Below are 26,166 nucleotides of genomic sequence, written 5' to 3'. Positions count from 1 at the left end.
TGACTATATCTCCTTCGCTGAGTCCAGGCTGCATCGCCTTCACCAGGGGAATCAGTCAGTGGAGACGTATAGCTCCGAATTCTGCAGATGGGCAAATGAAACCAAATGGAATCAGCCGGCTGTTAGAAGCCAATTTTGTCAGAGCCTTACTGAAAGGTTGAAAGATGCCTTGGCAGTTTACGAAACCCCAGAGTCCGAGGAGGCTGCCATGTCGTTGGCTATACGTGTTGATAGATGCCTTCGGGACAGACGGGTGAGATCACCTTCTCCGGAGCCTTCTTTTCGAAATAATGCCCCTTTGCCGCGGCAGTGGTCTGGGGGTGAACCAGTACTTGTGGAGTTGGATGAACCCATGCAGTTAGGGGGTGCCTCTGCATTGTATGTTTCCCCTGAGATCCGCAAGAAAAAGGTCATGTGTTTTTTTGTGGAAAAAGGGGACATTTTATTGGGGCCTGTCCCTCAAGAGAAACTCAATTAACCCTTGGTAGTCTGGAGTTGGATAATCAGGGGGTGTGTTTGTCGCCAACCTGCAGTTCTCGGTTTGTCCTGACAGCAGAAGTGATGCTAGAGAGCAGGACTGAGAACATTTCTGTGTTTGTAGACAGTAGAGCTGGAGTCAGCATGGTTGATGCTGTGTCTGTGAGAAGTCATGGTCTCGCTTGCTGTACTTTAGCTAAGCCCATTCCTATTTATACCATTGACTCAGCGCCACTTGCACAGAAAGCTCTGATTCAGATTGTACATAATGTAAGACTGATGGTGGGGTCTTTTCATTGTGAGATAATGCCTTATGTCCTGGACGGTCTTCCCACTCTGATTGTACTGGGTCTACCCTGGCTGGTGAAACATAATCCGATAGTGGATTGGCAGTCCAGGGAGATCATTGAGTGGGGAGATTACTGCCGTGAGAACTGTTTAAACATTTCCATTTCTGCAGTCTCTATGGAGACCTTACCTGCTTTTCTGTCTGGTTTTGAGGATGTTTTTTCTGAGAGGGGGTGTCAGGATTTGCCTCCTCATCGTGCTTATGACTGTCCTATTAACCTGACCCCCCGGAGCTAAACTACCCAAGTCCAGACTGTATAATCTTTCTGATTACCAAAACTAGAGACAGATTCAAGTCCCAAATCATATTAACATAATTGCTATTAAGACATGTTCCTAAGCAGAAATACATAGAACCAGAAAACTGCTCAAGAACCATAATCAAATCTCAGATGAAAAGATATAAATGTTATTATTGAATCAAAACACCAAATACACAATTTAAAAACATACAACACAAACAATTAAGATAAAGCAGCAGAACGCACACAGCACGAGAAGTAGAACATTAGTGTCCATCCAAATCATAAGGAGAAGGTAACTCCTATAAATGATAAAGTGACATAGAGTACTATCTATGGTTCATCCAATATTATATAGCTGATATAATGCACATAATATTAACCACAACGGTAGACCCTGTCACACAAGTATACAAGTAAAGTGCAGCACACATACAAAGACCAAACACTTAAAGTGGCACAGTGCAAAAAATGATGAAATATCAGTTCATAAAGTAATACAACAGATGATCCATAGCATAGCCAGACTCATGCTGCGGGCACCGTGCGCCAGGATAACCACACTCCAAATGTTCTACTTCTCGTGCTGTTTGCGTTCAGCTGCTTTATTTTAATTGTTTGTGTTGTATGTTTTTAAATTGTGTATTTGGTGTTCTGATTCAATAATAAAATTTATATCTTTTCATCTAAGATTTGATTATGGTTCTTGAGCAGTTTTTTGGTTCTATGTATAATCTTTCTGGCCCTGAGAGACAAGCCATGAAGGATTTCATTGCGGAAAGTCTGGAGAAGGGACATATCAGACCCTCATCTATGCCTGTGGCAGCAGGGTTCTTCTTCGTGAATAAGAAAGATGGCGGTCTATGTCCCTGTTTAGATTTCCGGGAGTTAAATCAAATTACTATCTGTGATCCATACCCTCTGCCTCTGATTCCTGATTTGTTCAGCCAGGTTGTAGGCGCTAAGGTATTCTCCAAGTTGGATTTAAGGGGAGCCTACAATCTGGTTAGGATCAGAGAAGGGGACGAATGGAAGACGGCGTTCAATACCCCGGAAGGACATTTCGAGAGTCTGGTTATGCCTTTTGGTTTGACCAATGCACCTGTGGTATTCCAGCATTTCATTAATGATATTTTCATCATTTGGTGCGCAGGTTTGTGGTGGTCTATCTAGACGATATTTTGGTTTACTCACCTGATTTTGAGACACATCGGGGGCATGTTAAGCTGATGCTCCAGATATTAAGGGATAACAAACTTTTTGCCAAACTGGAAAAGTGTGTTTTCGCCATCCAGGAGGTGCAGTTTTTGGGGTACCTGTTGTCATCTTCGGGTTTTCGGATGTATCCGGAGAAGATCCATGCTGTTCTTGATTGAGACCGTTCCGAGAACCTGAAGCCTTTACAGCGTTTTCTGGGCTTTACTAATTTTTACCGGAACTGTATCCAAAATTATTCGGTAATTGTGAAACCCCTCACTGACTTGACATGACAAGGAAGGGGTCTGATTTTTTAAAATGGTCAAATGCCACCCTGAGGTTTTTTCCTCCCTAAAGAGTGGTTTTGCCACAGCACCTATACTCAGTCAACAGGATGTTTCTCAATCTTTCTTCGTTGAAGTTGATGCGCTGGAGGTGGGGGTTGGGGTGTGTTGCCCCTGCCTCTTGCCCTTCAGGAAGGTTATTTGTACCATCTAATCTGTGCCGCAAAGTAATTAGGGAACATCATAACTCTGTGCTTGCTGGTCATCCAGGTGGTAAGGCAACTGCAGACCTCCTCTCTCGTCGTTTTTGGTGGCCGGGGTTGCATTGGGATGTGATTGTACATATGTCTGCTTGTAGTATTTGCGCACGTTCTAAAGTATCGCATACCCATCCGTCTGGTACTCTTCTTCTGTTACTTATTCCTAGCAGGCCATAGACACACTTGTCCATGGATTTTATTACTGACCTACCGGTTTCTGCAGGCAAAATGGTGGTTTTGCTGGTTGTATATAGGTTCAGTAAAATGGTTCACTTTGTTACATTACCAGCACTTCCGAATGCCAAGACTCTTTCCCAGGTATTTATAAATGAGATTGTGAAGCTTCACGGGGTTCCCTCCGGTGTCAGATAGGGGGACCTAGTTTGTTTCCAAGTTCTGGAAAGTGTTCTGTTCTCGACTGGGGGTGCAGCTGTCCTTTTCCTCTGCCTTCCATCCTCAGTCAAATGGGCAGACCGAACGCATTAATTAGAATTTGGAGACTTACCTCAGGTGTTTTGTCTCTGAAAACCAGGAGGATTGGGCATCTTACTTACCGTTGGCAGAATTTGTTATTAATAATCATCGTCAAGAATCTACTGGCAGGTCACCGTTCTTCGGTGCATACAGTTACCATCCACAGTTTGGTACTTTTAGTGGGGGAGAAGCTTCGGGAGTTCCTGAGCAGGAACATTTTGCTTCGTCGCTCTCCTCGGTGTGGCGGGGGGTTCTGAGTAATTTGAAGAACATGGGAGACAGGTACAAACGTATGGCTGACAGGAAACGCTTGCCAGGTCCGGACCTGAATGTGAATGAGTTTGTGTGGTTGTCTACCAGGAATATCAAGTTGAAGGTTCCTTCCTGGAAGCTGGGACCTAGGTTTATTGGTCCCTAGAAAATAACTGCCGTCATTAACCCAGCAGCGTTTCGTCTTGGTTGATGGTAATTTGGAGTTTCAGATTTCGAGGATTGTAGATTCTCGCCTCCAGCATCGTTCCCTAAAGTAATTGGTTCAATGGAAGAGTTATGGCCCAGAAGAGAAGATGTGGGTTTCGGCATCAGAGGTGAACGCTCCTAGGCTAGTCTTTCATTCCACACGTCTTATTCTGAGAAACCTGGTCCTGAGTGTCTGGAGGCCACTCGTAGAAGGGGGGAACTGTCACGCGTGTGTCAGGTGTGACAGACAGTCGCTCTGGATCCGTCTTTAGAAGGTCACTGTGACGCACCCCCTGGGCCATATTCTTTAGGGGAATACCCGGAGCCGGATCAGATGGGGGTTGTAGTCTCCGAGTGGCTGTGACCCGGTCCGTGCCCAGGGTGTCAAGCTCAGTTGTATGTGGCAGTCCTACAGATGTTATTAAGTTCTTAATGTCGACTACGCCACCCGTTGTATTGCGGTCACTACGGCCGCCGCTGCAGCAGGGTCCGCTGAGGCTGATGGTGTTGGTGCAGCTTTTGATGGTATAACCCCCAACGGGTGGGGTATAGCCTCAGGGGGTCAGGTGCAGAGGATGGGGGTTGTGGTGGTGCAGCGTAGATGTAAAATGAAGACAGAGTCGGGTTGTGCAGTTTGGGGTATTTACTCACTGCTGATGTTCCGTTCACTCCAGCTTCAAGTGACCACCCGAGCCGTGCTGCGTCCACCAGGTCCTGGATCCAGCAAACCCCCAAACAAGTCCGGAGCGTGACCCTGAGCTCTCCTTCTGTCCTTTCCTCTGGCCGTCCCCACTAGTGATCCACCTAGGTCCAGCTCCCTCGGGCCTTCTGTTGGGAGACCCTTGGCCTTGTGTTCCCTGACCCTCCACGTGGTCTGCCTTTGGGGTGGATGTGGTGGGTGGCCGTGGCAGATGCTGCCCACGGCCTCCGGTCTCTGGCTAGGGTGTGCTGTTGCCCCCACCAGTTTGGGATCCGGTACCCTATTGCCGACTCTTCACCCGGGGATTGAATTTGGGTTCTTAGAGTCCTTTCTTTTTACCCCCTCTGGGTCTCTCTTTCTTCTCCTCTCTCACTCTGGCTCAGGCCGCTCTGCTCCTCTGCTCTCTTTCACTCCTCTGCAAAGGCTGACTGACTCCACTCTGACAGACTGACTGACCCTGATCTTTGATGGTGCCCACCTTAAATACTCCCTCTATGTGTGAGCTCAGGTGACCAGCACCCAATGAGCTCCTAACTTTACCCAGGCTGCTCCCCCTATCTGCCCCTACACTACTTGGGATGTACCACCCCCCTCCCACTCCAGCCAGGAACAGACTCGGTCGTACCTGCACATTTCTAAGTGGGAGTACCGTTGGTCTGTTCCCCGGAAATGGGATGTGTGTAGTGCATGCAGCCTACCGAGCTCAGTTCCACTCTCCATCCTTATCCGGGAGTGGAATATCACACCTCTGGGTTGAGGTGCAATACCCCTGTAGCAGCCGAATCCTCAGGGTGCTACATTCCCCCCTGGTAAATCACAGCACGTCCTCGGGCTGTAAGATATAAACATCCACAAACATACATTTTTTTTTTTTTTTCATAAACATATAAAACATCATACAAAACATTATATATATATATATATATCAATAAAACTTTTTCATATAAAACATTCTTGTAGACTTTTCCTCGCTTCTGTTCCTCCTCCGGTCACTGTGCAACGCGTGACCGGGTAAAGTGCGACAGTCTTTTCTTGAAAAATGGTTTTCCTATAAAACCGGTAGGGGGCGCTTTAGGACGCGCAACTATATACAAGGGAAGGTGGCCGCTCTCAGTCCTCGGCCAGGTATTAGGGAGGAATGACCGCTCTCAGTCCTCGGTCAGTGGGATTTAAGGGTTAAACGGGTAAACAGTTCAATTCTCTGGTCCCAACGGGGACTACATTAGCAACAGTAACAGTTCACTGTGCCCCGACGGGCAACTATATACAGCTTCGGCTCCGCTGTACTTAACGACGGCGTCCTCCTGCACTTTCTTTATGGTTTCCTTTAACTCTAGTTTCAGACCCGTCCGGGTCCTCTTGTTCTTCCTCCTCACACCGCAGCTCTTCCTCCGTCAGGCGATGCACATGGAGGGCGTAGGGTCCTTTGGCACACTTGTGCCGGGTGAAGGTGACCTCGTCCCCTATATACAGGTCACGTCCTCTGTGTCCCTCCGGTAGGTGGGACTCAACGTCTCTTCTTGTCACGAAGACGTCGCCTGGGGTGCGGTGATCTCGGATGAAGCCCCACCCATGCTGCATGTTAAACTTAATCACAGTCCCGGTGGTGCGGGGACTATGCGCTGCACGGGGGTCTCTCCTGGCCCGGCTCTTCTGCTCCGCGCTCCTTACTTGAGCTTGCTGTTCCCGGACCCGCCTCTCTCTCCGCTCCCTCTCGAAGACCTCGAGTTGTTGGCGGCAGCACTCAGCACGCTCCGCTGCAGCTGCCCGAGTCTCTTGAGTGAACCCCATGAGATCTTCTCCGGTGGGGTCCCACTCAAACTGCGCTTCTGCTAGCGGGGGCGAGATCCTCTTGACGGGCTTTGGAGCCGGGATCAGGGGTTCATCCAGGGGTCTCTCTCTCCGGAGTCGGGGATGGTGAAACTCCGGTGACCATATAAATGGCTGCCCATCCGGGCACGTATGCTGGGCGTACAGGTCCTCTCCCAGATGCGGCACTCTTGGTCTTATGGGCGCGGTGGTGTTAGCGCCCGGGTTGTCCGGGCCTTGCGGCCAGGCCTGGGGTATCTGGAAGGTGAAGGGCACCGTAAGGACGGCGGCGCCCTGGGCTACTTGGCCCTGCGACCAGGCCGGGGGCTCCGCGGAGGTAGGGGGCGCTGTTGGTATTGCGGCGCCCGGGGGTACTAGGCCTTGCGACCAGGCTGGTGGTACTTCCTGCTTGGTCACGCTCGGGGTCGAGGCGTGTGACGTCACAGGGGTCGCGGCTCCCGTTTGAGGCCTAGTCTGCGGCGGTGACGCTGCAGCGACGGGCACGGCAGGATAGACTTCGGGCTCTGCGACGGGGAGCTGGGGCAGGTACGCGGTTTCCCGGTTTGGGGTATAGACGTCCCCTTTACCTGCCTCCACTCGTTCGGCTCCCTTCTCGGCGCCGTCTCCGGCCTTCAGTCCTCCCGCGCCATCCTCAGAGGCGGTCTGTCTCCTCGTCTCGGGTGGCGTGCTCCGCTGACAGGTCTCGGTCTGCTGGGCCATCTCACGGCTCCACTCCGCCAACGTCTCTCGCTGCACCCGGGCCATCCTCCTTGCGAGGCCCTCCAGAGCGGTCTGTGCACACTCCCGGTCTCGGGGGAGCTGTGCTAGGACCTCCACTAGGCCTAGTGGGGTCGTTGTTTCCAGCAGGCTCCTGACCAACGGGTCGGTGCTGCTCTGCTCTCCTTCCGTTGTCTCCAGCAGGCTCCTGGCCAGCGGGCCGGTGCTGCTCTGCTCTCCCTCCTCTGTTCTCCCTCCTCTGTTTCTAGCAGGCTCCTGGCCAACGGGCCGGTGCTGCTCTGCTTTCTCGCCATCTCCGGGTAAGCTCCTCCGATATTCTTCTCCAGGCTTCTTGCCTCCGGGTGCGCTCTCTCCAGACTGCTCCAAGCGACACCCATCTTTTCTCTCTTCTTTCGTCTGCTCCCCCTTCGAGGGCCGTCCCGGGGCCACTTGGTCATTGTCAGCTCCAGGGGCTGTTCTTTCACGCTGACAGACACCTCTAGCATCACAGTCTCTGTTGGTGGGGGCGGTTTCCACTTTTGGCGCCATTTTCGGTCCTGGCCCACGATGGGAGACGGCCTCTCACCACCCTCTGGCACGCCCATAATGGCGTCCGCTCTTCCAAGGCGGGAAACCTTTGGAAATGGCGGGAACCGCTTCCCAGTGGCGGGAAACTCTGCAGATGGCGGGAAAAAGCTGTTAATGGCGGACAACCGGCGGGAATCGACTGGTGATGGGGTCCGATGGCAGGAACCCTCCGGAACCGGCGGGAGACTTCTTTTTGAGGTAAACTTGCACTTTTCTTCAGGCACGCAGTACCCGGTTGTTGCGGGCACGTAATCCTGCCGACTACGCCAAAGTTGACGCACCCCCTGGGCCATATTCTTTAGGGGAATACCCGGAGCCGGATCAGATGGGGGTTGTAGTCTCCGAGTGGCTGTGACCCGGTCCGTGCCCAGGGTGTCAAGCTCAGTTGTATGTGGCAGTCCTACAGATGTTATTAAGTTCTTAATGTCGACTACGCCACCCGTTGTATTGCGGTCACTACGGCCGCCGCTGCAGCAGGGTCCGCTGAGGCTGATGGTGTTGGTGCAGCTTTTGATGGTATAACCCCCAACGGGTGGGGTATAGCCTCAGGGGGTCAGGTGCAGAGGATGGGGGTTGTGGTGGTGCAGCGTAGATGTAAAATGAAGACAGAGTCGGGTTGTGCAGTTTGGGGTATTTACTCACTGCTGATGTTCCGGTCACTCCAGCTTCAAGTGACCACCCGAGCCGTGCTGCGTCCACCAGGTCCTGGATCCAGCAAACCCCCAAACAAGTCCGGAGCGTGACCCTGAGCTCTCCTTCTGTCCTTTCCTCTGGCCGTCCCCACTAGTGATCCACCTAGGTCCAGCTCCCTCGGGCCTTCTGTTGGGAGACCCTTGGCCTTGTGTTCCCTGACCCTCCACGTGGTCTGCCTTCGGGGTGGATGTGGTGGGTGGCCGTGGCAGACGCTGCCCACGGCCTCCGGTCTCTGGCTAGGGTGTGCTGTTGCCCCCACCAGTTTGGGATCCGGTACCCTATTGCCGACTCTTCACCCGGGGATTGAATTTGGGTTCTTAGAGTCCTTTCTTTTTACCCCCTCTGGGTCTCTCTTTCTTCTCCTCTCTCACTCTGGCTCAGGCCGCTCTGCTCCTCTGCTCTCTTTCACTCCTCTGCAAAGGCTGACTGACTCCACTCTGACAGACTGACTGACCCTGATCTTTGATGGTGCCCACCTTAAATACTCCCTCTATGTGTGAGCTCAGGTGACCAGCACCCAATGAGCTCCTAACTTTACCCAGGCTGCTCCCCCTATCTGCCCCTACACTACTTGGGATGTACCACCCCCTCCCACTCCAGCCAGGAACAGACTCGGTCGTACCTGCACATTTCTAAGTGGGAGTACCGTTGGTCTGTTCCCCGGAAATGGGATGTGTGTAGTGCATGCAGCCTACCGAGCTCAGTTCCACTCTCCATCCTTATCCGGGAGTGGAATATCACACCTCTGGGTTGAGATGCAATACCCCTGTAGCAGCCGAATCCTCAGGGTGCTACAACTGCACTTAGCATTGCAGATGCCTTCTTGATCCTCTCCTCTCTGTAGAATAGTTAAATCCTTCTTCCTTTAGGACCCAGCAGCGACCTCTACCTTCTGCTGCTGATTGACACACCCTTGCTTGGTAGTTAAAAACTCTCAGTTTCAGCAGAGAATCGCTGGTGATAGTTCTATGTGCCTCTGTGCAGGCTTGGAACATTAGCAGTCGACTAGTCTCATCATTGGTGCACTTGGAGGACAGTTGGCGTTATCTCTCCTGTGTCTGCTCAAGTTAGTGTATCTCCTTTGTTTGTTTACCTTGTTGTCTTTAGTTTGCAGTGGGGCCTGACTAGTGCACACCCCGTCCCTTCCCTATCTAGAGCCTAGCTCTAGGGACATTTAGGGTTTAGGTTCCTGCTCGACGATAGGTGCAGACCCTATATAAGGACGAAAGAGTAGGCAGGGTGATATTAGATCTGCCTAGGGTTCTCCACTCTCCCTTTCCCTAATTTTGGCTCCCTTCCCCCTCTTCCCATCATTGAACACTTATTACTTCCCTCATATTGCGTGACACAAAGTGGAGGTGATTTCAAGAAAACTGTGCCCCCTTTACGTCTAAAGACGCTGTTGAACTGTGCAGCTTTGGTGCTTTTTAGGCTCCACAGAGGTTTCTCTGTGGAGCCTAACAAAATGCATGCAAAAAACTGCCGTTACTTTATTAAATGCAGAATCAAAACTTTTCTGTACTATAAAAAAGCACATTAAAAGCACGGCTTCACATCTGCACCAGAAAACACATTAAATAAAAGAGAAAAGGCATAAAAAATGTAGCAAAGATGCAATAATCAGAGAAAATTGTTGTTGCGGAGTTTGATGTTGCCCAACTAATCCACATCTCCACACGCTTGTGAGATGGCAATGAATAGACATTGTTGCAGTATGGAACACCGGCCACAAGACGTCACTGTTGCCTCTTGAATAGACTGTAAGGCAGACCTCATGATAATTTTCAGTTTTAGAAGGGAGCTGACTGGAGTAGGATGATCCACTGCCATCCTATGAGCTCAGAGTTTGCTGTGTTCAAGAAACTGTACCTGTTCCTGTGACGCCTGTTAGAGAGAGAATTACTTTGGGGGACGACTACGGTTGAATGCAGAGTGGGATTCCCCACAAGGCATCTGCTGTGACATGGAGGGCCTCCTGCTAGCTTCTCAGGCTAAAACTACGCTCCGGGTGACAAAACCAGCATCCACTCCTCGGCCTACCAGCTAAAAGACTGAATGGACGATCAGCCAGTCTCATCAGTGATCAGGTTACTGCCAGAAAGTTCTGAGCTCAGGACACTCCACAGGGATCCCGGTGGGAGTGTGCACGCAGACAGAGAGAGTTTGGCAGCAAACATAGATTCTCAGCTAGAGACATTGTTTGCTAGTAGAACTGTATAACCAGAGCTAAATATTCACCTCATTAGGGGGAGCTTGTACACATATAGCCTAACAGAATTGTAATCTTAGAGAATTGTCAAGTTTGTGCATCTTTGTACCCATCTAATTACACCTTTGCCCTTGGTTAACTCTCGGTTACCGCATTAGGCGGAACCACAGGAGAGGCAAATTATAGTGTATCTGATGGAACGTCCTGGGCCAATTGGTTGCGCCACTCAGGGGTCCTAGCCAACCCGGGCTAGGTGTTATGAAATACAACCGTGTTTCTTTCTTGCATTGTGGGGGTAGCTGTTGTTAGTAAAAAAGTAATTCTTTGAGAAATTGTCAATTGTCTGGTTGTGTTCTTTGTCCTCGGCTCACTGTATTCTGGGAGATACCACCCTGGTACACGGTCTACAACCTGTTGTCGTTGGCATCATACAGAGATTGCCATTGACAGGAACATGGAGGGAAACTATTCCTTATTGCCAGTGGCCCCGGCTCAGGTGCTGAACCTGCCTGCCCCAGCCTTGGTTCCAGTAGAGTACCTTTTGGCTGGGGCACTATTGCTGTTAGAACCCTCCTGTTTGTTTTTTCTATCTTGTGGTTTGCGGTCACGTGACCATCTGCCTTTATATTCCAGCTCCGCCCTTTAGGCTGTGCTGGACTTCAGTGTTTGACTGTTTCTCTAGCCTGGTGCTTCTGTGCCTTTCTCTGTCAAGTTCGCTTGGTCCTCTGGGACCTCTAGTACTTTTTGTCAGTTTGTCTTTTTGTGTTCTGCAACAACTTTTGTTTAGGAGATGTCCCATTTTTGTTCCAGTCCTTAGTTCTTTTAGGGACCCCTCCCTTAATTCTATAGGTCTTCGTTCAGACTATCCGAGGACTAAGGCGGGTCTGTTCACTAGGAACAGGCAGCCCGCTACATCGTAGGGATTCAGCTTAGTTTTACTGTAGGGACAGCTTTCCCCTATCTTTCCTTAGTACATGTTGCAGATCATAACACCTCTAGCTGAGAAACTTCATTCCCAGAACGTCAAAGTGAATTTAATAGAGATTCCTAGGCAGTCTGGCACTGATACGAAATATGGAATAGCTCAAGTTCCATACGTTCGATAATAACTGGACCTATATTTTTAGTTGCAGGGTCCACCAAGGAACAATATGATGCATACTGTACATACAGAAGCCTCGATCTCTCTAGATACATACTGCACATACAGCAGCCTCCATCCCTCCAGATACATACTGTACATACAGCAGCCTTGATCTCTCCAGATACATACTGCACATACAGCAGCCTCCATCTCTCCGGATACATACTGTACATACAGCAGCCTCGATCACTCCAGATACATACTGTACATACAGCAGCCTCCATCCCTCCAGATACATACTGTACATACAGCAGCCCTGATCTCTCCAGATACATACTGTACATACAGCAGCCTTGATCTCTCCAGCTACTTTCAGGGAGTGATCGTGTGTCGTTTCCATGGCTCGGCTCCTGACCTGGATGGTGTGTCATTGATGTGTGTGATCTGCTGATGCTCAGGACACTGAGGACACCGCAGCTGCAGACTGATGAACCTTTAGTTCATGCTCATGTTGGACCATTTTTCCCATTGTTGGCTGCTCTATCTTCGGGGTCTGTTTTTCTTATTTGGGGTAAACACACATATGAGCACACAGGGGTCATACTTACCCTCTGGGGCACACACAGCCGGACACACAGGGCAGACTGGAGGACGCGGAGACATTCAGTAGCTGATTCTCACATGTTTTTTCTTGGCCCAGGTCAATGTCCATATCTAGACTGCTGCAGTTGTGATAGATTTGCCCGGATGGACAGCCGTGGACTAGGAGGAGGACAGAGGGTGTAATCATTACCTGCACTACATACCGAGACATGCAATAATGATCATAGAACTTCCAGCACTAGTAAATCCAATACGACACCATGAGAAGACCACCGTGAGAAGATCATGGATTTGGCACGCCTTCTATAACACTCATATAGGATTCTCACCTCTGCTAAAATGGCCATCAACAACATGAGAGAACAGTGCAGAGCAATGCAGTGATGAACGCATCTATGAGTATACATGAGCAGAACCTTCTATCATGGCTGAGATGCCTTGTAAGTGGCTCTAAAGCAGGGTCCACGGCTTGCCGAGTGGAATAACCTCTCACCTGTCTCGCTGCTTTCACACTTCATTACTCCATCAAGACAAAGGCTGCAAATGACAGAAGAGACATGAATGTGATAGCATCTGCAGAGTACAGATATCAGGAGCAAGGGAGAGACAATGCCCTCCTCATTCCTGGAAAGCAGTGCCCGTCACTAACAGTAAAGCAAACCACACACAGACAATACGAACAGAAAACCAGAGTAAAGGACAACTGCAGCAACTCCCTGCAGCAGTCCATTAGCTGTCATATCAACAGGTATGCAAGCTGGCAGTAAGACAAACTGATCAAGCTTTTATACAACTTTTATAGTCACAGAAAAGGAAGAGTGATGACACCAAGATTATGAATAAGCAAAGGTAGTCCAAAGCATCCATCCAACCATTCTCGTAGCAACACAGGAGAATCCACATGTGGACGGTCCTCCTCTTCTCTCTTATGTATCCACATGTGGACGGTCCTCCTCTTCTCTCTCATGTATCCACATGTGGTAGGTCCTCCTCTTCTCTCTCATGTATCCACGTGTGGACGGTCCTCCTCTCCTCTCTCATGTATCCACATGTGGACGGTCCTCCTCTTCTCTCTCATGTATCCACATGTGGTCGGTCCTCCTCTTCTCTCTCATGTATCCACATGTGGATGGTCCTCCTCTTCTCTCTCATGCATGCACATGTGGTCGGTCCTCCTCTTTACTCTCATGAATCCACATGTGGACGGTCCTCCTCTTCTCTCTTATGTATCCACATGTGGACGGTCCTCCTCTTCTCTCTCATGTATCCACATGTGGTCGGTCCTCCTCTTCTCTCTCATGTATCCACATGTGGACGGTCCTCCTCTTCTCTCTCATGTATCCACATGTGGACGGTCCTCTTCTTCTCTCTCATGTATCCACATGTGGTCGGTCCTCCTCTTCTCTCTTATGTATCCACATGTGGTCGGTCCTCCTCTTCTCTCATGTATCCACATGTGGTCGGTTCTCCTCTTCTCTCTTATGTATCCACATGTGGTCGGTCCTCCTCTTCTCTCTCATGTATCCACATGTGGTCGGTTCTTCTCTTCTCTCTTATGTATCCACATGTGGACGGTCCTCCTCTTCTCTCTCATGTATCCACATGTGGTCGGTCCTCCTCTTCTCTCTCATGTATCCACATGTGGTCGGTCCTCCTCTTCTCTCTCATGTATCCACATGTGGTCGGTCCTCCTCTTCTCTCTCATGTATCCACATGTGGTCGGTCCTCCTCTTCTCTCTTATGTATCCACATGTGGTCGGTCCTCCTCTTCTCTCTCATGTATCCACATGTGGTTGGTCCTCCTCTTCTCTCTTATGTATCCACATGTGGTCGGTCCTCCTCTTTGCTCTCATGTATCCACATGTAGTCAGCCGCGCATTTTCATGTATTTGCTTTACGGTCTACACACATTTTATTTCTTACCATTTACCCAGGGAGGTGATGACTTTTTCTCCAGGATGATAATCGATTCCTTGGAAGTAACAGGGACACTGGTTCCTGAAGACATAATAATCAGCAGATGACCTCTCTCTCACTGCCACATACATGACGTGTAATATACATCGGATGATCACTATACCTCGGTACACATCTGCTGAGCTGTGTGTCGTAGGACATGTTCCCGGGACACGCACAGCCCTCCACACACGCTCCATCGCAGGCTTCTGGTACTGACAGTGACAGGCAGGTCCGGGGACACGGACTTACACAAGAGCTATAAACCATGGTGTCTTGGCATGAGATACCTGCAGAAAGCAGAGGAAGAGATGTGTTATATTAAACTCACGTGTCATATCATAAAGGATGTAGCTAAAGGAGTCAGGGGCCGCTGAAAAGACTGGTGATACCGAAATAGGTGGGCCGTGTACACTACAGACATTAAAAGTGTGGAACAAACGAGATCACAGATGTCTGAGACATATAAGACCTTAAACCCACAACAGATGGGCAAACATAGGAAATATATCTATTCTGCAAGATACGGGTCCACTAAAGCGAGCAATACAGGAGCTACCACTGAATATACTATAGGCACTACTGATGTATGAGCACAAGTGATGAGGGAGCGTGCTAGTCACTGCGCGACACTTCATCAATGTAACATCCCTGGCGGCGTGTTTGCATAGTGCTCCACCTCCCACTAGGCAAGACCGCAATCTTACCTGTCAGTCCAGCCTACAAACCTTGCTCCAGTTCATGCTGTGTGCATGTCTCTTGTCTGACTGCTTAGGGCCGGTTACTTCCTGATTCTTATAGCTGCTGTGGGCGCACCTCTAATGTGTCTCCAGCCTATTGCTGTGAGTCACTGGATATTTAAACCCCCTCCACCCAGAAGGAGGTGCCTGAGCAACACTAACATTCAGTGTGCTCCTTGACTCTGAAGTTGCCAGGTCCAGTTCTACTTCTTGTCTGTTTCTGCCATTCTGGGGGCTGTATACCCAGAACTGTTTTCTGTGACTTCAAGTCTGTTTCCGCCACTCTGGGGGCTGCATTCCCAGACCTGTTATCTGTGACTTCTAGTCTGTTTCCGCCACTCTGGGGGCCGTATACCCAGGCTCGTTCCTGTATCTCGCTGCAGTATCAGTTCCTGTCTGAACTGTCTCTTAGCCTGTTACCTGTTTTGTCTCTATGTCCGTACCCTCCCTTTTCCTGCAGTGTCTGAACCTGCACCTAACTCCAACTCATTGTCTCTGTACTTCTTTTTGTGAGTTTTGTGTCCACTCGATACTTCATAGGAAGTACCTTGTTAGTATCTGGTTAGTATCTGATTCTGCTTGTCCCTTTTCCCTTCCTCCGTATCTTCCTGTATTTTCCAGTCTGTTCCATGTGAACAGAGCCCTGTCCTCTCTGCCTTGTCCACCGCACCTGCGGTTTCGCTCCGCTCTGTCTTGCCCACTGCTCCAGCGGTTTCTCTCTGCTCTGACTTGCCCACCGCTCCGGCGGTTTCTCTCTGTTCTGCCTTACCCACCACTCCGGCGGCTTCTCTCTACTCTGACTTGCCCACCACTCCAGCGGCTTCTCTCTGCTCTGCCTTGCTCACCGCATCAGCAGTTTCTCTCTGCTCTGACTTGCCCACCGCTCCGGCGGTTTCTCTCTGCTCTGCCTTGCTCACCGCACCTGTGGTTTCTCTCTGCTCTGACTTGGCCACGGCTCCAGTGGTTTCTCTCTGCTCTGACTTGCTCACCGCTCCGGCGGTTCCCCTCTGCTCTGCCTAGCCCACCACTCCGGCGGTTCCTCTCTTCTCTGCCGTGTTCACCACACCTGCTGTTTAGTTCTGCTCTGCTTGCTCACCGCTTCGGTGGTTCTCCTCTGCTCTGCCTAGCCCACCGCTCCGGTGGTTCCTCTTTGCTCTGTTCACCGCACCTGCGGTTTAGTTCTGCTCTGCTTGCTCACCGCTCCGGCGTTTCCCTTCGACTCTGCCTAGATTACCGCTCCGGAGGTTCCTCTCTGCTCTGCCTAACCTACCACTCCGGCGGTTCCTCTCTGCTCAGCCCTGTTCTCCGCACCTGTGGTTCCGCTCTGCTCTACCTTGTCCTCCGCTCCGGCGGTTTAGCTTCACTCCGCTAGTCTACCGCATCTGCGGCTCTGTTCCTGTCTCCCAGTCTGTACTGGACTCTATCCAGCCTGTGCTCCAACCTGCTAGTACCTACCTGTCTGCACTTCAGCCGTGCTTGTCAGTACCCACCTGTCTGTACACCAGCCGTGCTTGCCAATAGCCCCCCTGTCTGCATACTAGCCGTGCTTACCAGTACCCCCCTGTCTGCATACCAGCTGTGCCTGCCTTACCAGTACCCACCTGTCTGTATGCCAGCCTAACCTGCCTGTTCCTGCATTCCCCGGTGTGGGTCAACAGCTGTGACCGGGGTCTGACCTGGTGTAGCACCTGGTCCCTCTGCTTGGTTCCTCCTTGGTTCACGGAGTCGTTAGCCGCCGTTCGACCTTGGTCGGATCGGATAGATACTTAGTTACGCCCCTCCAGGCACTCCTCGGTTCATGGTACAGTGGGATCACTAATCAAGCTCACGCCAGTCAGTCCGGGCGCGAGCGTAACAATCAACATGCGGGGATTGCCTGCCATACATGGAAATGCCATAGCCATGTTGGCTACTAGCATTCCTGTGATTGGCCAGCCAAATCGCGTCAGCGAGTCTTATATAAGGCACAGTGACACGATGCTCGGCACACTTTCCTCTGGAAGTAGTTCAGGAAGAGTTGTTATAGGAGGGAGAGAGCAGACGTATAGGCAGTGTTTAATTTCACTATTGCAGTACTTGTATACTGCTGCTGCACCATTAAAGTAAAAGTCCTTTTAGTAAAACTGCTGTTACCTGCAGTCAGTGTAGGGATAGCTGGTGGAGAAGGGATAGTTTTGGATTAGAGGCATATAGGAAGGGGTTATTGCCTTACAGTTCTTCTATCGGTATACTGCTGCTGCAACCTAAAAACAAAAGTCCTTTTCAGGGCCACATATTTTCTTTTCCCTATTAATATCGGAAAGTTTGCAGGCATATATTATATACCTAATGTGTGTGGTAAGGGACGGGGAAGTGGTTGTGCTGCTGATGGTGCATGCAGAGGACGAAGCCGTGGGCCAGGTGGAACTGTGCCTTCTGTGGCAGCACAACAAATACACTCATCCACGAGACTTACTGTAGCTTCCTATCCCACTTTGCATGGGGGCACGGGACACTACTCTTGAAGCCAATACAGTGCAAACAGGTGGTCGGTTGGATGGCAGATAATGCTTCTAGTATGTTTCCCAGCACCACCCTGTCTTCCACACAGTCCAGGTTTCCTAGCCAAGTGTCTGGACCACATAATCCTCACACTGATCCTCCTCCTCCTTCCATGGCAAGTCCCAGTAGATCCCTTGCTCGGACACTCCAAGCGGCTCTTTACATTTCCATTTATTGATTCTGGCCTCTTGCCCTGCACGTTTCAAGAGGGACATGAGGAGCTTGTGTGTACTGATGCCCAAATATTTGAGCAGCCACAGTCAGAAGAAGATGATGGTGAGGAACGCAACTGGTGTCTCAAGAGGTAGATGATGATGAGACACAGTTGTCAACAAGTGATGTTGTTAAGTCAATATGTCAGAAGGCAGAAGTGCAAGATGAGGTGGTGGACGATGAAGTCACTGGCCCAACCTGGGAAGGTACCATGCAGAGCGAGGACAGCAGCTAAGAGGGGGAGGGATCCGCAGACCCACAAGGGTCAGAGGGAGAAGGCAGGCAACTGTTCACAAGAGCACCCACACGAGGCAAGTTCCCAGGCCAAGGGTTAGGTGTCCTCCAGCTTTTTGAAGAAAGTGCAGAAGATAAAAGAACGGTCATTTGCAACCTGTGCCATACCAAGATCAGCAGGGGCCTGAGGACGGCCAGCATGCTCAGGCACATGCTATCAAAGCACCCAACTAGGTGGGCAAAAGCCTGGGTCCACAATCAGTGTCTGCAGGTGACACCACTGCCTCTTCCCCTGTGCTACGTGCTTACCAATACCTTTCCCAGGACGCAAGCATGGGTGCCTCCTGCCCTGCACCTGTCGTTGCACATTCACAAGCACCATCAGCAACCATGTCCAATTCTTTGTCCCAGTGCAGCGTTCAGCTGTCCCTACCACAGGCTTTGGAACGCAAACGGAAATACCCAACCATCCACCCACAGGCCCAAACACTAAACGGGCACATTTCCAGACTGATAGCCCTTGAAATGTAGCCATTTCGGCTTGTGAACACTAAGGCTTTCCACAACCTCATGGCGGTGACCGTCCATCGGTACTCGGTCCCCAGTTGCCATTATTTTTCCCAGTGTGTCTCCCTACCTTACACCAGGACGTGTCCCATAACATCACCCGGATCCTGACCAACGCAGTTACTGGGAAGGTCAACTTAACTAACAAGTGCTTGTGGCTAGGGACACTACATTTCTCTGATAGCACACTAGTTGAACACTGTAGAGTCCAAGACCGAGTCGAACTCTGGGACGGCACACGTGCTACCGACGCTGAGGATGGTGGGCCCTAGTTCCATCAAAATTTCCTCCATCTCCTACACCAGTTCCTGCACCCCCTCCTCCTCATCCTCCATCTCTGATTTGTCATCTCGGGGCATGATGTCCAAATTAGTCGAAAGCCGTAATCTCTGCAGCGCTATCTCGGTGAAGCGGCAACAGCCTCGGCTGAAACTAATTTGTGTAGGTAGGACTATTAAGGAAGAGGGAAAAGCGCAATAGGAAAATAATTTTGGTGAGTCCCAAAAATAATTAAAATCCTCAATTAATTCCAAAATAATTTAAAAGATCATACAGGTTGGGAATACATCTCAACGCGTTTCTGGAAAAAGCGCAATAGGGTATTATCTAGTTTAAATAAATAAATCAAATTAAGGTTATGCTAATCTGATTATGTTGTGATCACACAACATTTGAATGAGCATGTAATCCCAGCTGCAGCAGGTCCATGGGTCCAGGGACCAAGTAGAATTTTGTGGAAAGGAAAAAGTGGAAAAATCCACGTTGCGTTATTTCGTCTACGCGTTTCCAAGATCCATACTTCTTCAGGATAAAAAACATATATATAAGAAAACATACATTATCCTAGTGTGTATATGGATTTATTACCATCCACCAACAGCGTGGATTTTTCCACTTTTTCCTTTCCACACAATTCTACTTTGTTTAGGTGACTGGTAGATCGGCTCCCTCGGCTGCTTAACGAGGTAGTCACAGGAATGCTTCTCGTTTAAATTTTCAACTGGTTTATTAAAACAGACTTCATAAACCAGTCCAAACAAAAGAAATAGACAGTCAGTCTTCTTGACATAATCAAAACAGAACTCACTATAGTCTTTATATCTGTTGAGTCCAGCCGCACAGGAAACAGGATTCAGCTTTGTTTACCAAGAGCGCAGCTCTGGAGGTCAGCTCTCCTCCAGACTACACAGAACAATCATTAAGTCCAAAGGCTACACGTTTACCTCCTGGAATCCTCCCTAGGGTGGAGATATGGTGAACAGATGTCCCTCTCATCTCTTCATAATAGACCTTGGCCTGTAATGGCCGACTAACCCCTCTCGGCACATAGCATGCTGGAGCAAAACTGCCCAAAGCCGGGGGTGTCGTACCTTCAGTCACTAGACAGGGAGGCCTAAACAGGGCATCTGAGTTAGCATGTAGTTTCCCTGGCCTATGCTTCACATGAAACCACCTAGTCACCAGGTTCTTTTTCCCTCACCCATCTCAGGGGCGCATGGTCTGACACTAACCTGATCTTTTGGCCTAGCTTGTAGCACCTCATAGTGTCAATTGCCCATTTGATGGTCAAGAACTCTTTTTCCAAGATAGCATAATTCTTTTCACAAGAGGAGAGTTTCCTACTTAGATTGTATGTTCCTCACCATCTATTTCCTGGGACAACAGGGTTCCCAACCAAACCTCTGAAGCATCTGTCTGGACCACAAACTCCTTATAAAAGTCAGGTGCAACCAAGACTGGCAGTTTACACAGGGTAAGCTTCAACTCTTGGAACGCCATCTCCACTTCGGAAGACCACTTGGCCATCGACGTATTTGTGCCCTTAAGGAGGTTGGTCAGGGGTGTGGCTATCATGGTGAAATTTTGGATAACCCACCGATAGTATCCCACAATTCTCAAAAACACCCTAACCTGTTTCTTGGAGATCGGTTGCAACCAATTTTGGATCACCTCTACTTTGTTCACTTGCGGCTTTATTTCGCCCCTTTGGTTGATATAGCCTAACTATTTTGACTCCTCCTTCCCCATTGCGCACTTCTTTGGGTTTGTAGCATCGGCGTCTCTGCCTCCTCCCAGGCAGAGACGCCATGCCTCTCACCTCCTCTCTCCCCGCGCTCCCCGCTCTCCTTCTCATCCTGCTGTCGGCGCGCGCAGTCCTGTAGCATCAGCGTCTCTGCCTCCTGCCAGGCAGAGACGCCGTCCCTCTCACCTCCTTTCTCCTTGTGCTCCCCGCTCTCCTTCTCTTGCTGCTGTCGGCGCGCACAGTCCCCCGAGCACTGTGCTTAGGGCGCGCGCGCTCCCCCCTCTTAAAGGGGCCGCGCGCACCGTCCTAAGGAGTCCCCGGCCAATAGCTGAGGGTCCTCCCATATATAGGGCACCTCCTCCAAAATGGAGGTGCCCGAGCAAAGTTGTTGCACAGTTACTTATCTCTGCTTCAGCCCTCAGGTTCCGCTGCTAGCCTGACTCCTCGTCCTGCCTGCCAACCTGTTATCTGCCTGTTACCTGCCGAGTCTGCCAGCCCGTTCACCTGGAACGCTCACCTGTTACCTGCCTGTTACCTGCCTTGTCTGTTAGCCCGCTCACCTGGGAGTACCCGCCTGTTACCTGCCGTGTCCATCAGCCCGCTCACCTGGGAGCTCTCACCTGTTACCTGCCTGTTACCTGCCTTGTCTGTCAGCCCGCTCACCTGGGAGCACCCGCCTGTTACCTGCCGTGTCCGTCCGCCCGCTCACCTGGGAGCGCTCACCTGTTACCTGCCGTGTCTGTCAGCCCGCTCACCTGGGAGCGCTCGCCTGTTACCTGCCTGTTACCAGATCGTCCATCTAGAGACTTCTGCCTGTCACTTGCCGTGACCACCTGACAGCCTACCCGGAGGCTCCCGCCTGTCACCCGCCGTGCCTACCAGTCCATCCTCCAGTACCACTCGTCAGCCTGTCTGCTGTGTCATCTGCTATACCGGTAAGTCCCTGCCTTCTTACCCGTGGGAGTCACCTGCTCTCTTACAAGGTCGTCCCCAGAGTAGCACCTGGTCCCTCTGCTCGGTCCCTCCCTGGTCACGGAGTCGTTAGCCGCCGTCCGACCAGGGTCGGTCCGGGTTGATACTTAGTCACGCTCCTCTGGGTCCCTCCTTTCACCACAGCACAGAGGTTCCACCACCTGGACCCGTAACAGTTTGCTCGGGCCATGGAACCCGGTGGCACCCAAGCTCCCTTGCTCTCTGACCTATTCCAGGAGATTTCCCGTCAGAGATCCCAACAGGAAACCATCCTAAACTACCTGCGGAGTGTCAACTCTCGCCTGGACACACTGAATGTTCCACCTACGTCTGCCGCGACTCGTACGACTTCTGCTCCGGCAGTGCCGCTGCTCACCAGTGCCATGGCATCCAGCCCCGGTCCCCGGCTTTCTGCACCTCCTTGTTTCGGAGGCGACCCCGCGCTAGCTTGGGGTTTCATAAATCAGTGCACCCTGCACTTTGAACTTTTGGCACACCAGTTTCCCTCCGATCGTGCCAAGGTGGCCTTCATCATGTCCCACCTCTCTGGAGAAGCACTGGCATGGCTGAATCCCCTGTGGGAGAGAGGAGATCCCCTGGTGTCCGATCTGTCGTCTTTCCTCGCTGCTTTCCGGAAAGTCTTCGAAGAACCTGGACGAAAAACCTCTTCAGCCTCCTTTCTGCTACGTCTCCGCCCAGGGAGTCTCACCGTGGGCCAATATGCCATACGGTTCCGTACCCTCGCTTCTGAGCTCGCCTGGAACAAAGAGGCCCTGGTGTCCATTTTCTGGGAGGGGCTTTCCGGTCGGATTAAGGACGAGTTAGCCGGACGGGACATACCTACCACCCTGGATGACCTGGTGTCGCTAGCTACCCGGATTGATATCCGTTTCCTGGAGCGTGCTAAAGCGACTACCCGGGAGCGAAGATTTCCTCATCTGGCTCCTACCTTCCAGAGACCTGTCTCTCAATCAACCACTTCCCGGGCACGCTCGCCCGAACCTATGCAGGTCGACCAGACCAAGATGGTCGAATCTCGCCAAGAGTCTCGCCGAGCTTAGGGGAGCTGTTTCTACTGTGGCAGTAAGGAGCACTTTATCCGTTCCTGCCCGGTGAGGCCGGGAAACGCCAGTGTCTAGGACTGCTCGGAGAGGTCATCCTAGGCAAAAGTAAATCCTCTCCTTCCCTGACTTTGTCTGTCTCTATCTCCTGGGGAGAGAAACGCTATTTTGAACTTGCGCACCTAGATTCCGGAGCTGCTGGGAACCTCAACTCCCAGTCCCTGGTAGAGAGATATCACATCCCCACCAAACCTCTGGCTGAACCTTTGGCTGTCGCCGCCGTGGATGGAGGACTTCTTCCGGTATCCATCCTGCTCGTCACAGAGCCTATAACCCTGCAGGTGGGAATGCTGCACTCTGAGAGGATTTCCTTCCATGTACTTTCCGGTCTCTCTCACTCCCTATTGCTGGGTCTACCCTGGCTGCAGAGACATGAACCCGTGCTGAATTGGCAATCCGGCGAGGTTCTCCTTTGGGGGCAGGAGTGCCATGGGACCTGCCTGGTCCCTGTCCGCCGGTTCGCCCTCCACTCACCCCGGCTAATCTCCCCGGTTTACCGGCTCCTTACTGGTCCTATGCAGATGTCTTCGATAAAAAGGAAGCAGAGACACTGCCACCTCATAGGCTCATAGGCCATATGATTGCCCGATCGACCTGGTACCCGGAGTCACTCCACCCCGTGGGCGTATTTACCCGTTGTCATCGGCCGAAACCCGGGCCATGTCGGAGTACATCGAGGAGAATCTGGCTAGGGGATTCTTCCGGAAATCTACCTCCCCGGCCGGAGCCGGATTCTTCTTTGTCAAAAAGAAGGATGGCTCGCTACGTCCCTGTATAGACTATAAAGGACTCAATCAGATCACGGTCAAAAATAAATAGCCCCTGCCACTCATCTCTGAGTTGTTTGACCGCCTTAAGGGCGCTAGGATCTTTTCCAAGCTGGATCTACGTGGGGCGTATAACCTGGTCCGGATCTGTCAAGGAGATGAGTGGAAGACGGCATTCAATACCCGGGATGGTCACTACGAATACCGTGTGATGCCCTTCGGCCTCTGCAATGCTCCCGCCGTCTTCCAAGAATTGGTCAACGACATCTTCCGTGATCTTCTTAACTCCTGCGTGGTGGTGTACCTGGACGATATCTTGGTCTTCTCTCCGGATCTTCCCACATACCGGAGGGATGATCATCAGGTCCTGCTTAGGCTCAGGCAGAATCACCTCTATGCAAAATACGAGAAGTGCCTCTTCGAGCAGACCTCTCTTCCATTCCTGGGCTATGTTATCTTCCAGACAGGCTTGAGAATGGATCCCGAGAAACTCTCTGCTGTCCTAAAGTGGCCCCGTCCGGAGGGGTTGAAGGCGATTCAGCGATTCCTGGGCTTCGCCAATTACTATCGTCTCTTCATCCCACACTTCTCTTCCAGGACAGCTCCCATATCTGCGCTCACCCATAAGGGAGCAAATCCCAAGATATGGTCGCCCGAAGCTGAGGAGGCCTTCCTTTCCTTAAAGCAAGCCTTCTCCTCTGCCCCGGTACTGCACCGTCCGGACTGCAATAAACAATTCTACCTTGAGGTTGATGCTTCCTCCTCCGGAGCCGGAGCGGTGCTCACTCAAAAGTCTTCATCCGGGAGAATGGTAACCTGCGGTTTCTTCTCCAAACTCTTCTCCTCGTCTGAGCGCAACTACTCCATTGGAGATCGAGAACTGTTAGCCATTAAATTGGCGCTGAAGGAGTGGCGCTATCTGCTTGAAGGGGCTCTATACCCGGTGATCATCTATACGGATCACAAAAATCTGGCATATCTCCAAAATGCCCAAAGACTCAATCCGCATCAGGCCCGGTGGTCTTTGTTCTTCGCCCGCTTCGACTTCGTCCTACATTTCCGCCCGGCGGACGAGAATGTCAAAGCCGACGCCTTGTCCCGATCCTTCCTGTCCTCCAATCTAGAAGAGGAGCCTATGTACATCATCGACCCCTCCAAAGTGATGCATGTGGCCCCCTTGGATCTTGCTCATCTTCTGCCCGGTAAGACGTTTGCAGCAGTACCAGATCATGAGAAGGTTCTTCACTGGGGTCATTCATCTAAACTAGCCGGCCATGCTGGCCAAAAGAAGACCTTCCTGCTCATTACCCGGCATTACTGATGGCCTACCCTGTGCAAGGATGTGGTAGACTTGGTCTCGGCCTGTTCATCCTGTGCCCGCAACAAAGTTCCCAGACATCTTCCAGCCGGTCGCCTCCTGCCTCTTCCTGTACCTGCTGCCCCATGGCAGCACATTGCCATGGACTTTATTACTGATCTCCCAGCTTCTGCCGGTTGTACAGTCATTTGGGTGGTCGCCGACCGCTTCTCTAAAATGGCCCACTTCATCCGTCTGCCTGGTCTCCCATCCGCATCTCAGTTGGCCAAGGATTTCTTCCGTCATATCTTCCGTCTCCATGGTCTACCTCTCCACATTGTGTTGGATCGAGGGGTTCAGTTCACCTCACGTTTCTGGAGAGCTACCTGTAAGCTACTGGATGTCACCCTGGATTTCTCCTCCGCCTACCATCCACAGTCCAATGGCCAAGTGGAGCGAATCAACCAAATCCTTACCAGCTACCTCCGGCACTTTGTTAACGTTCACCATACCAGCTGGGTGGAGCTCCTACCTTGGGCCAAATTCTCCTACAACAACCATGAGAGCGAATCCACTTCAAAATCCCTTTCTTCGTGGTCTACGGTCAACTTCCTCGGATTCCGTTTCCCATCTCCGCCTCGGTGAACAACCCTGCCGTGGAGGCTCTTGTCAGCGAATTCTCCACCATTTGGGAGAATACCAGGTCCGCACTTCTTCAGTCATCCGAGCGGATGAAGAGACATGCTGACAAGAGACGTCTGGAGCCGCCTCAATTCCGCCCGGGAGATAAAGTCTGGCTCTCTTCCAAACATGTCTGACTCAAAATACCCTCCTATAAGTTGGGCCCTCGGTTCATCGATCCATTCGAAATTCTCAAACAGATCAATCCAGTGGCCTACAAGTTAAAACTCCCGGCCACCTTACGAATTCCCAACTCCTTCCATGTATCTCTCCTCAAACCAGTTGTGTTTAACTCTTTTTCCAACAATCCAGGTACTCCTCCTGCTCCGGTTTCCGCTGAGGACATTTTTGAGGTAGAGAAGATTCTGGCCACTAAGAGGGTAAGAGGAAAGACCCTTTTTCTTGTGGATTGGAAGGGGTTTGGCCCAGAGGAGAGAACTTGGGAACCCAGGGAGAACATTCATGCCCCTCTTCTCCTTGAAAAATTCCTTTCTGGCCTAAAAAAGAGGGGGTGTAAAGGGGGGGGTACTGTAGCATCGGCGTCTCTGCCTCCTCCGAGGCAGAGACGCGGTCCCTCTCACCTCCTCTCTCCTCACGCTCCCCGCTCTCCTTCTCTTCCTGCTGTCGGCGCGCGCAGTCCCCCAGCCACCCCCTCTTAAAGGGGCCGCACACGCCGTCCTAAGGAGTCCCCGGCCAATAGCCGAGGGTCCTCCCATATATAGGGCACCTCCTCCAAAATGGAGGTGCCTGAGCAAAGTTGTGGCACAGTTACTTATCTCTGCTTCAGCCCTCAGGTTCCGCTGCTAGCCTGACTCCTCGTCCTGCCTGCCAGCCTGTTATCTGCCCGTTACCTGCCGAGTCTGCCAGCCCGCTCACCTGGAGCGCTCACCTGTTACCTGCCTGTTACCTG

The 26,166-nt window shown here is 51.2% G+C and overlaps 1 protein-coding gene across 1 annotated transcript in view; it reads right to left on the bottom strand.

Annotated features, from left to right (window-relative positions):
• The window catches only part of OTOG (otogelin), a 650,929-nt gene that overhangs the window by 368,703 nt on the left and 256,060 nt on the right, over positions 1–26,166 (bottom strand). Inside the window, exons 17-20 of the mRNA XM_073657941.1 lie at positions 14,225–14,390; positions 14,068–14,142; positions 12,638–12,681; positions 12,150–12,303 (exon numbers count right to left, since the gene is read on the bottom strand). Coding sequence (XP_073514042.1) covers positions 12,150–12,303; positions 12,638–12,681; positions 14,068–14,142; positions 14,225–14,390 — 439 coding nt within the window. The remainder of the gene's footprint in view (positions 1–12,149; positions 12,304–12,637; positions 12,682–14,067; positions 14,143–14,224; positions 14,391–26,166) is intronic.

This window comes from Phyllobates terribilis, unplaced genomic scaffold, assembly GCF_046119375.1.
Source record: "Phyllobates terribilis strain yellow unplaced genomic scaffold, ASM4611937v1 Scaffold_13__5_contigs__length_258822181, whole genome shotgun sequence".
Classification (NCBI taxonomy): domain Eukaryota; kingdom Metazoa; phylum Chordata; class Amphibia; order Anura; family Dendrobatidae; genus Phyllobates; species Phyllobates terribilis.
The sequence above is the reverse complement of the archived record's forward strand: the minus strand, read 5'-3'. Positions and strand labels throughout refer to the sequence as shown.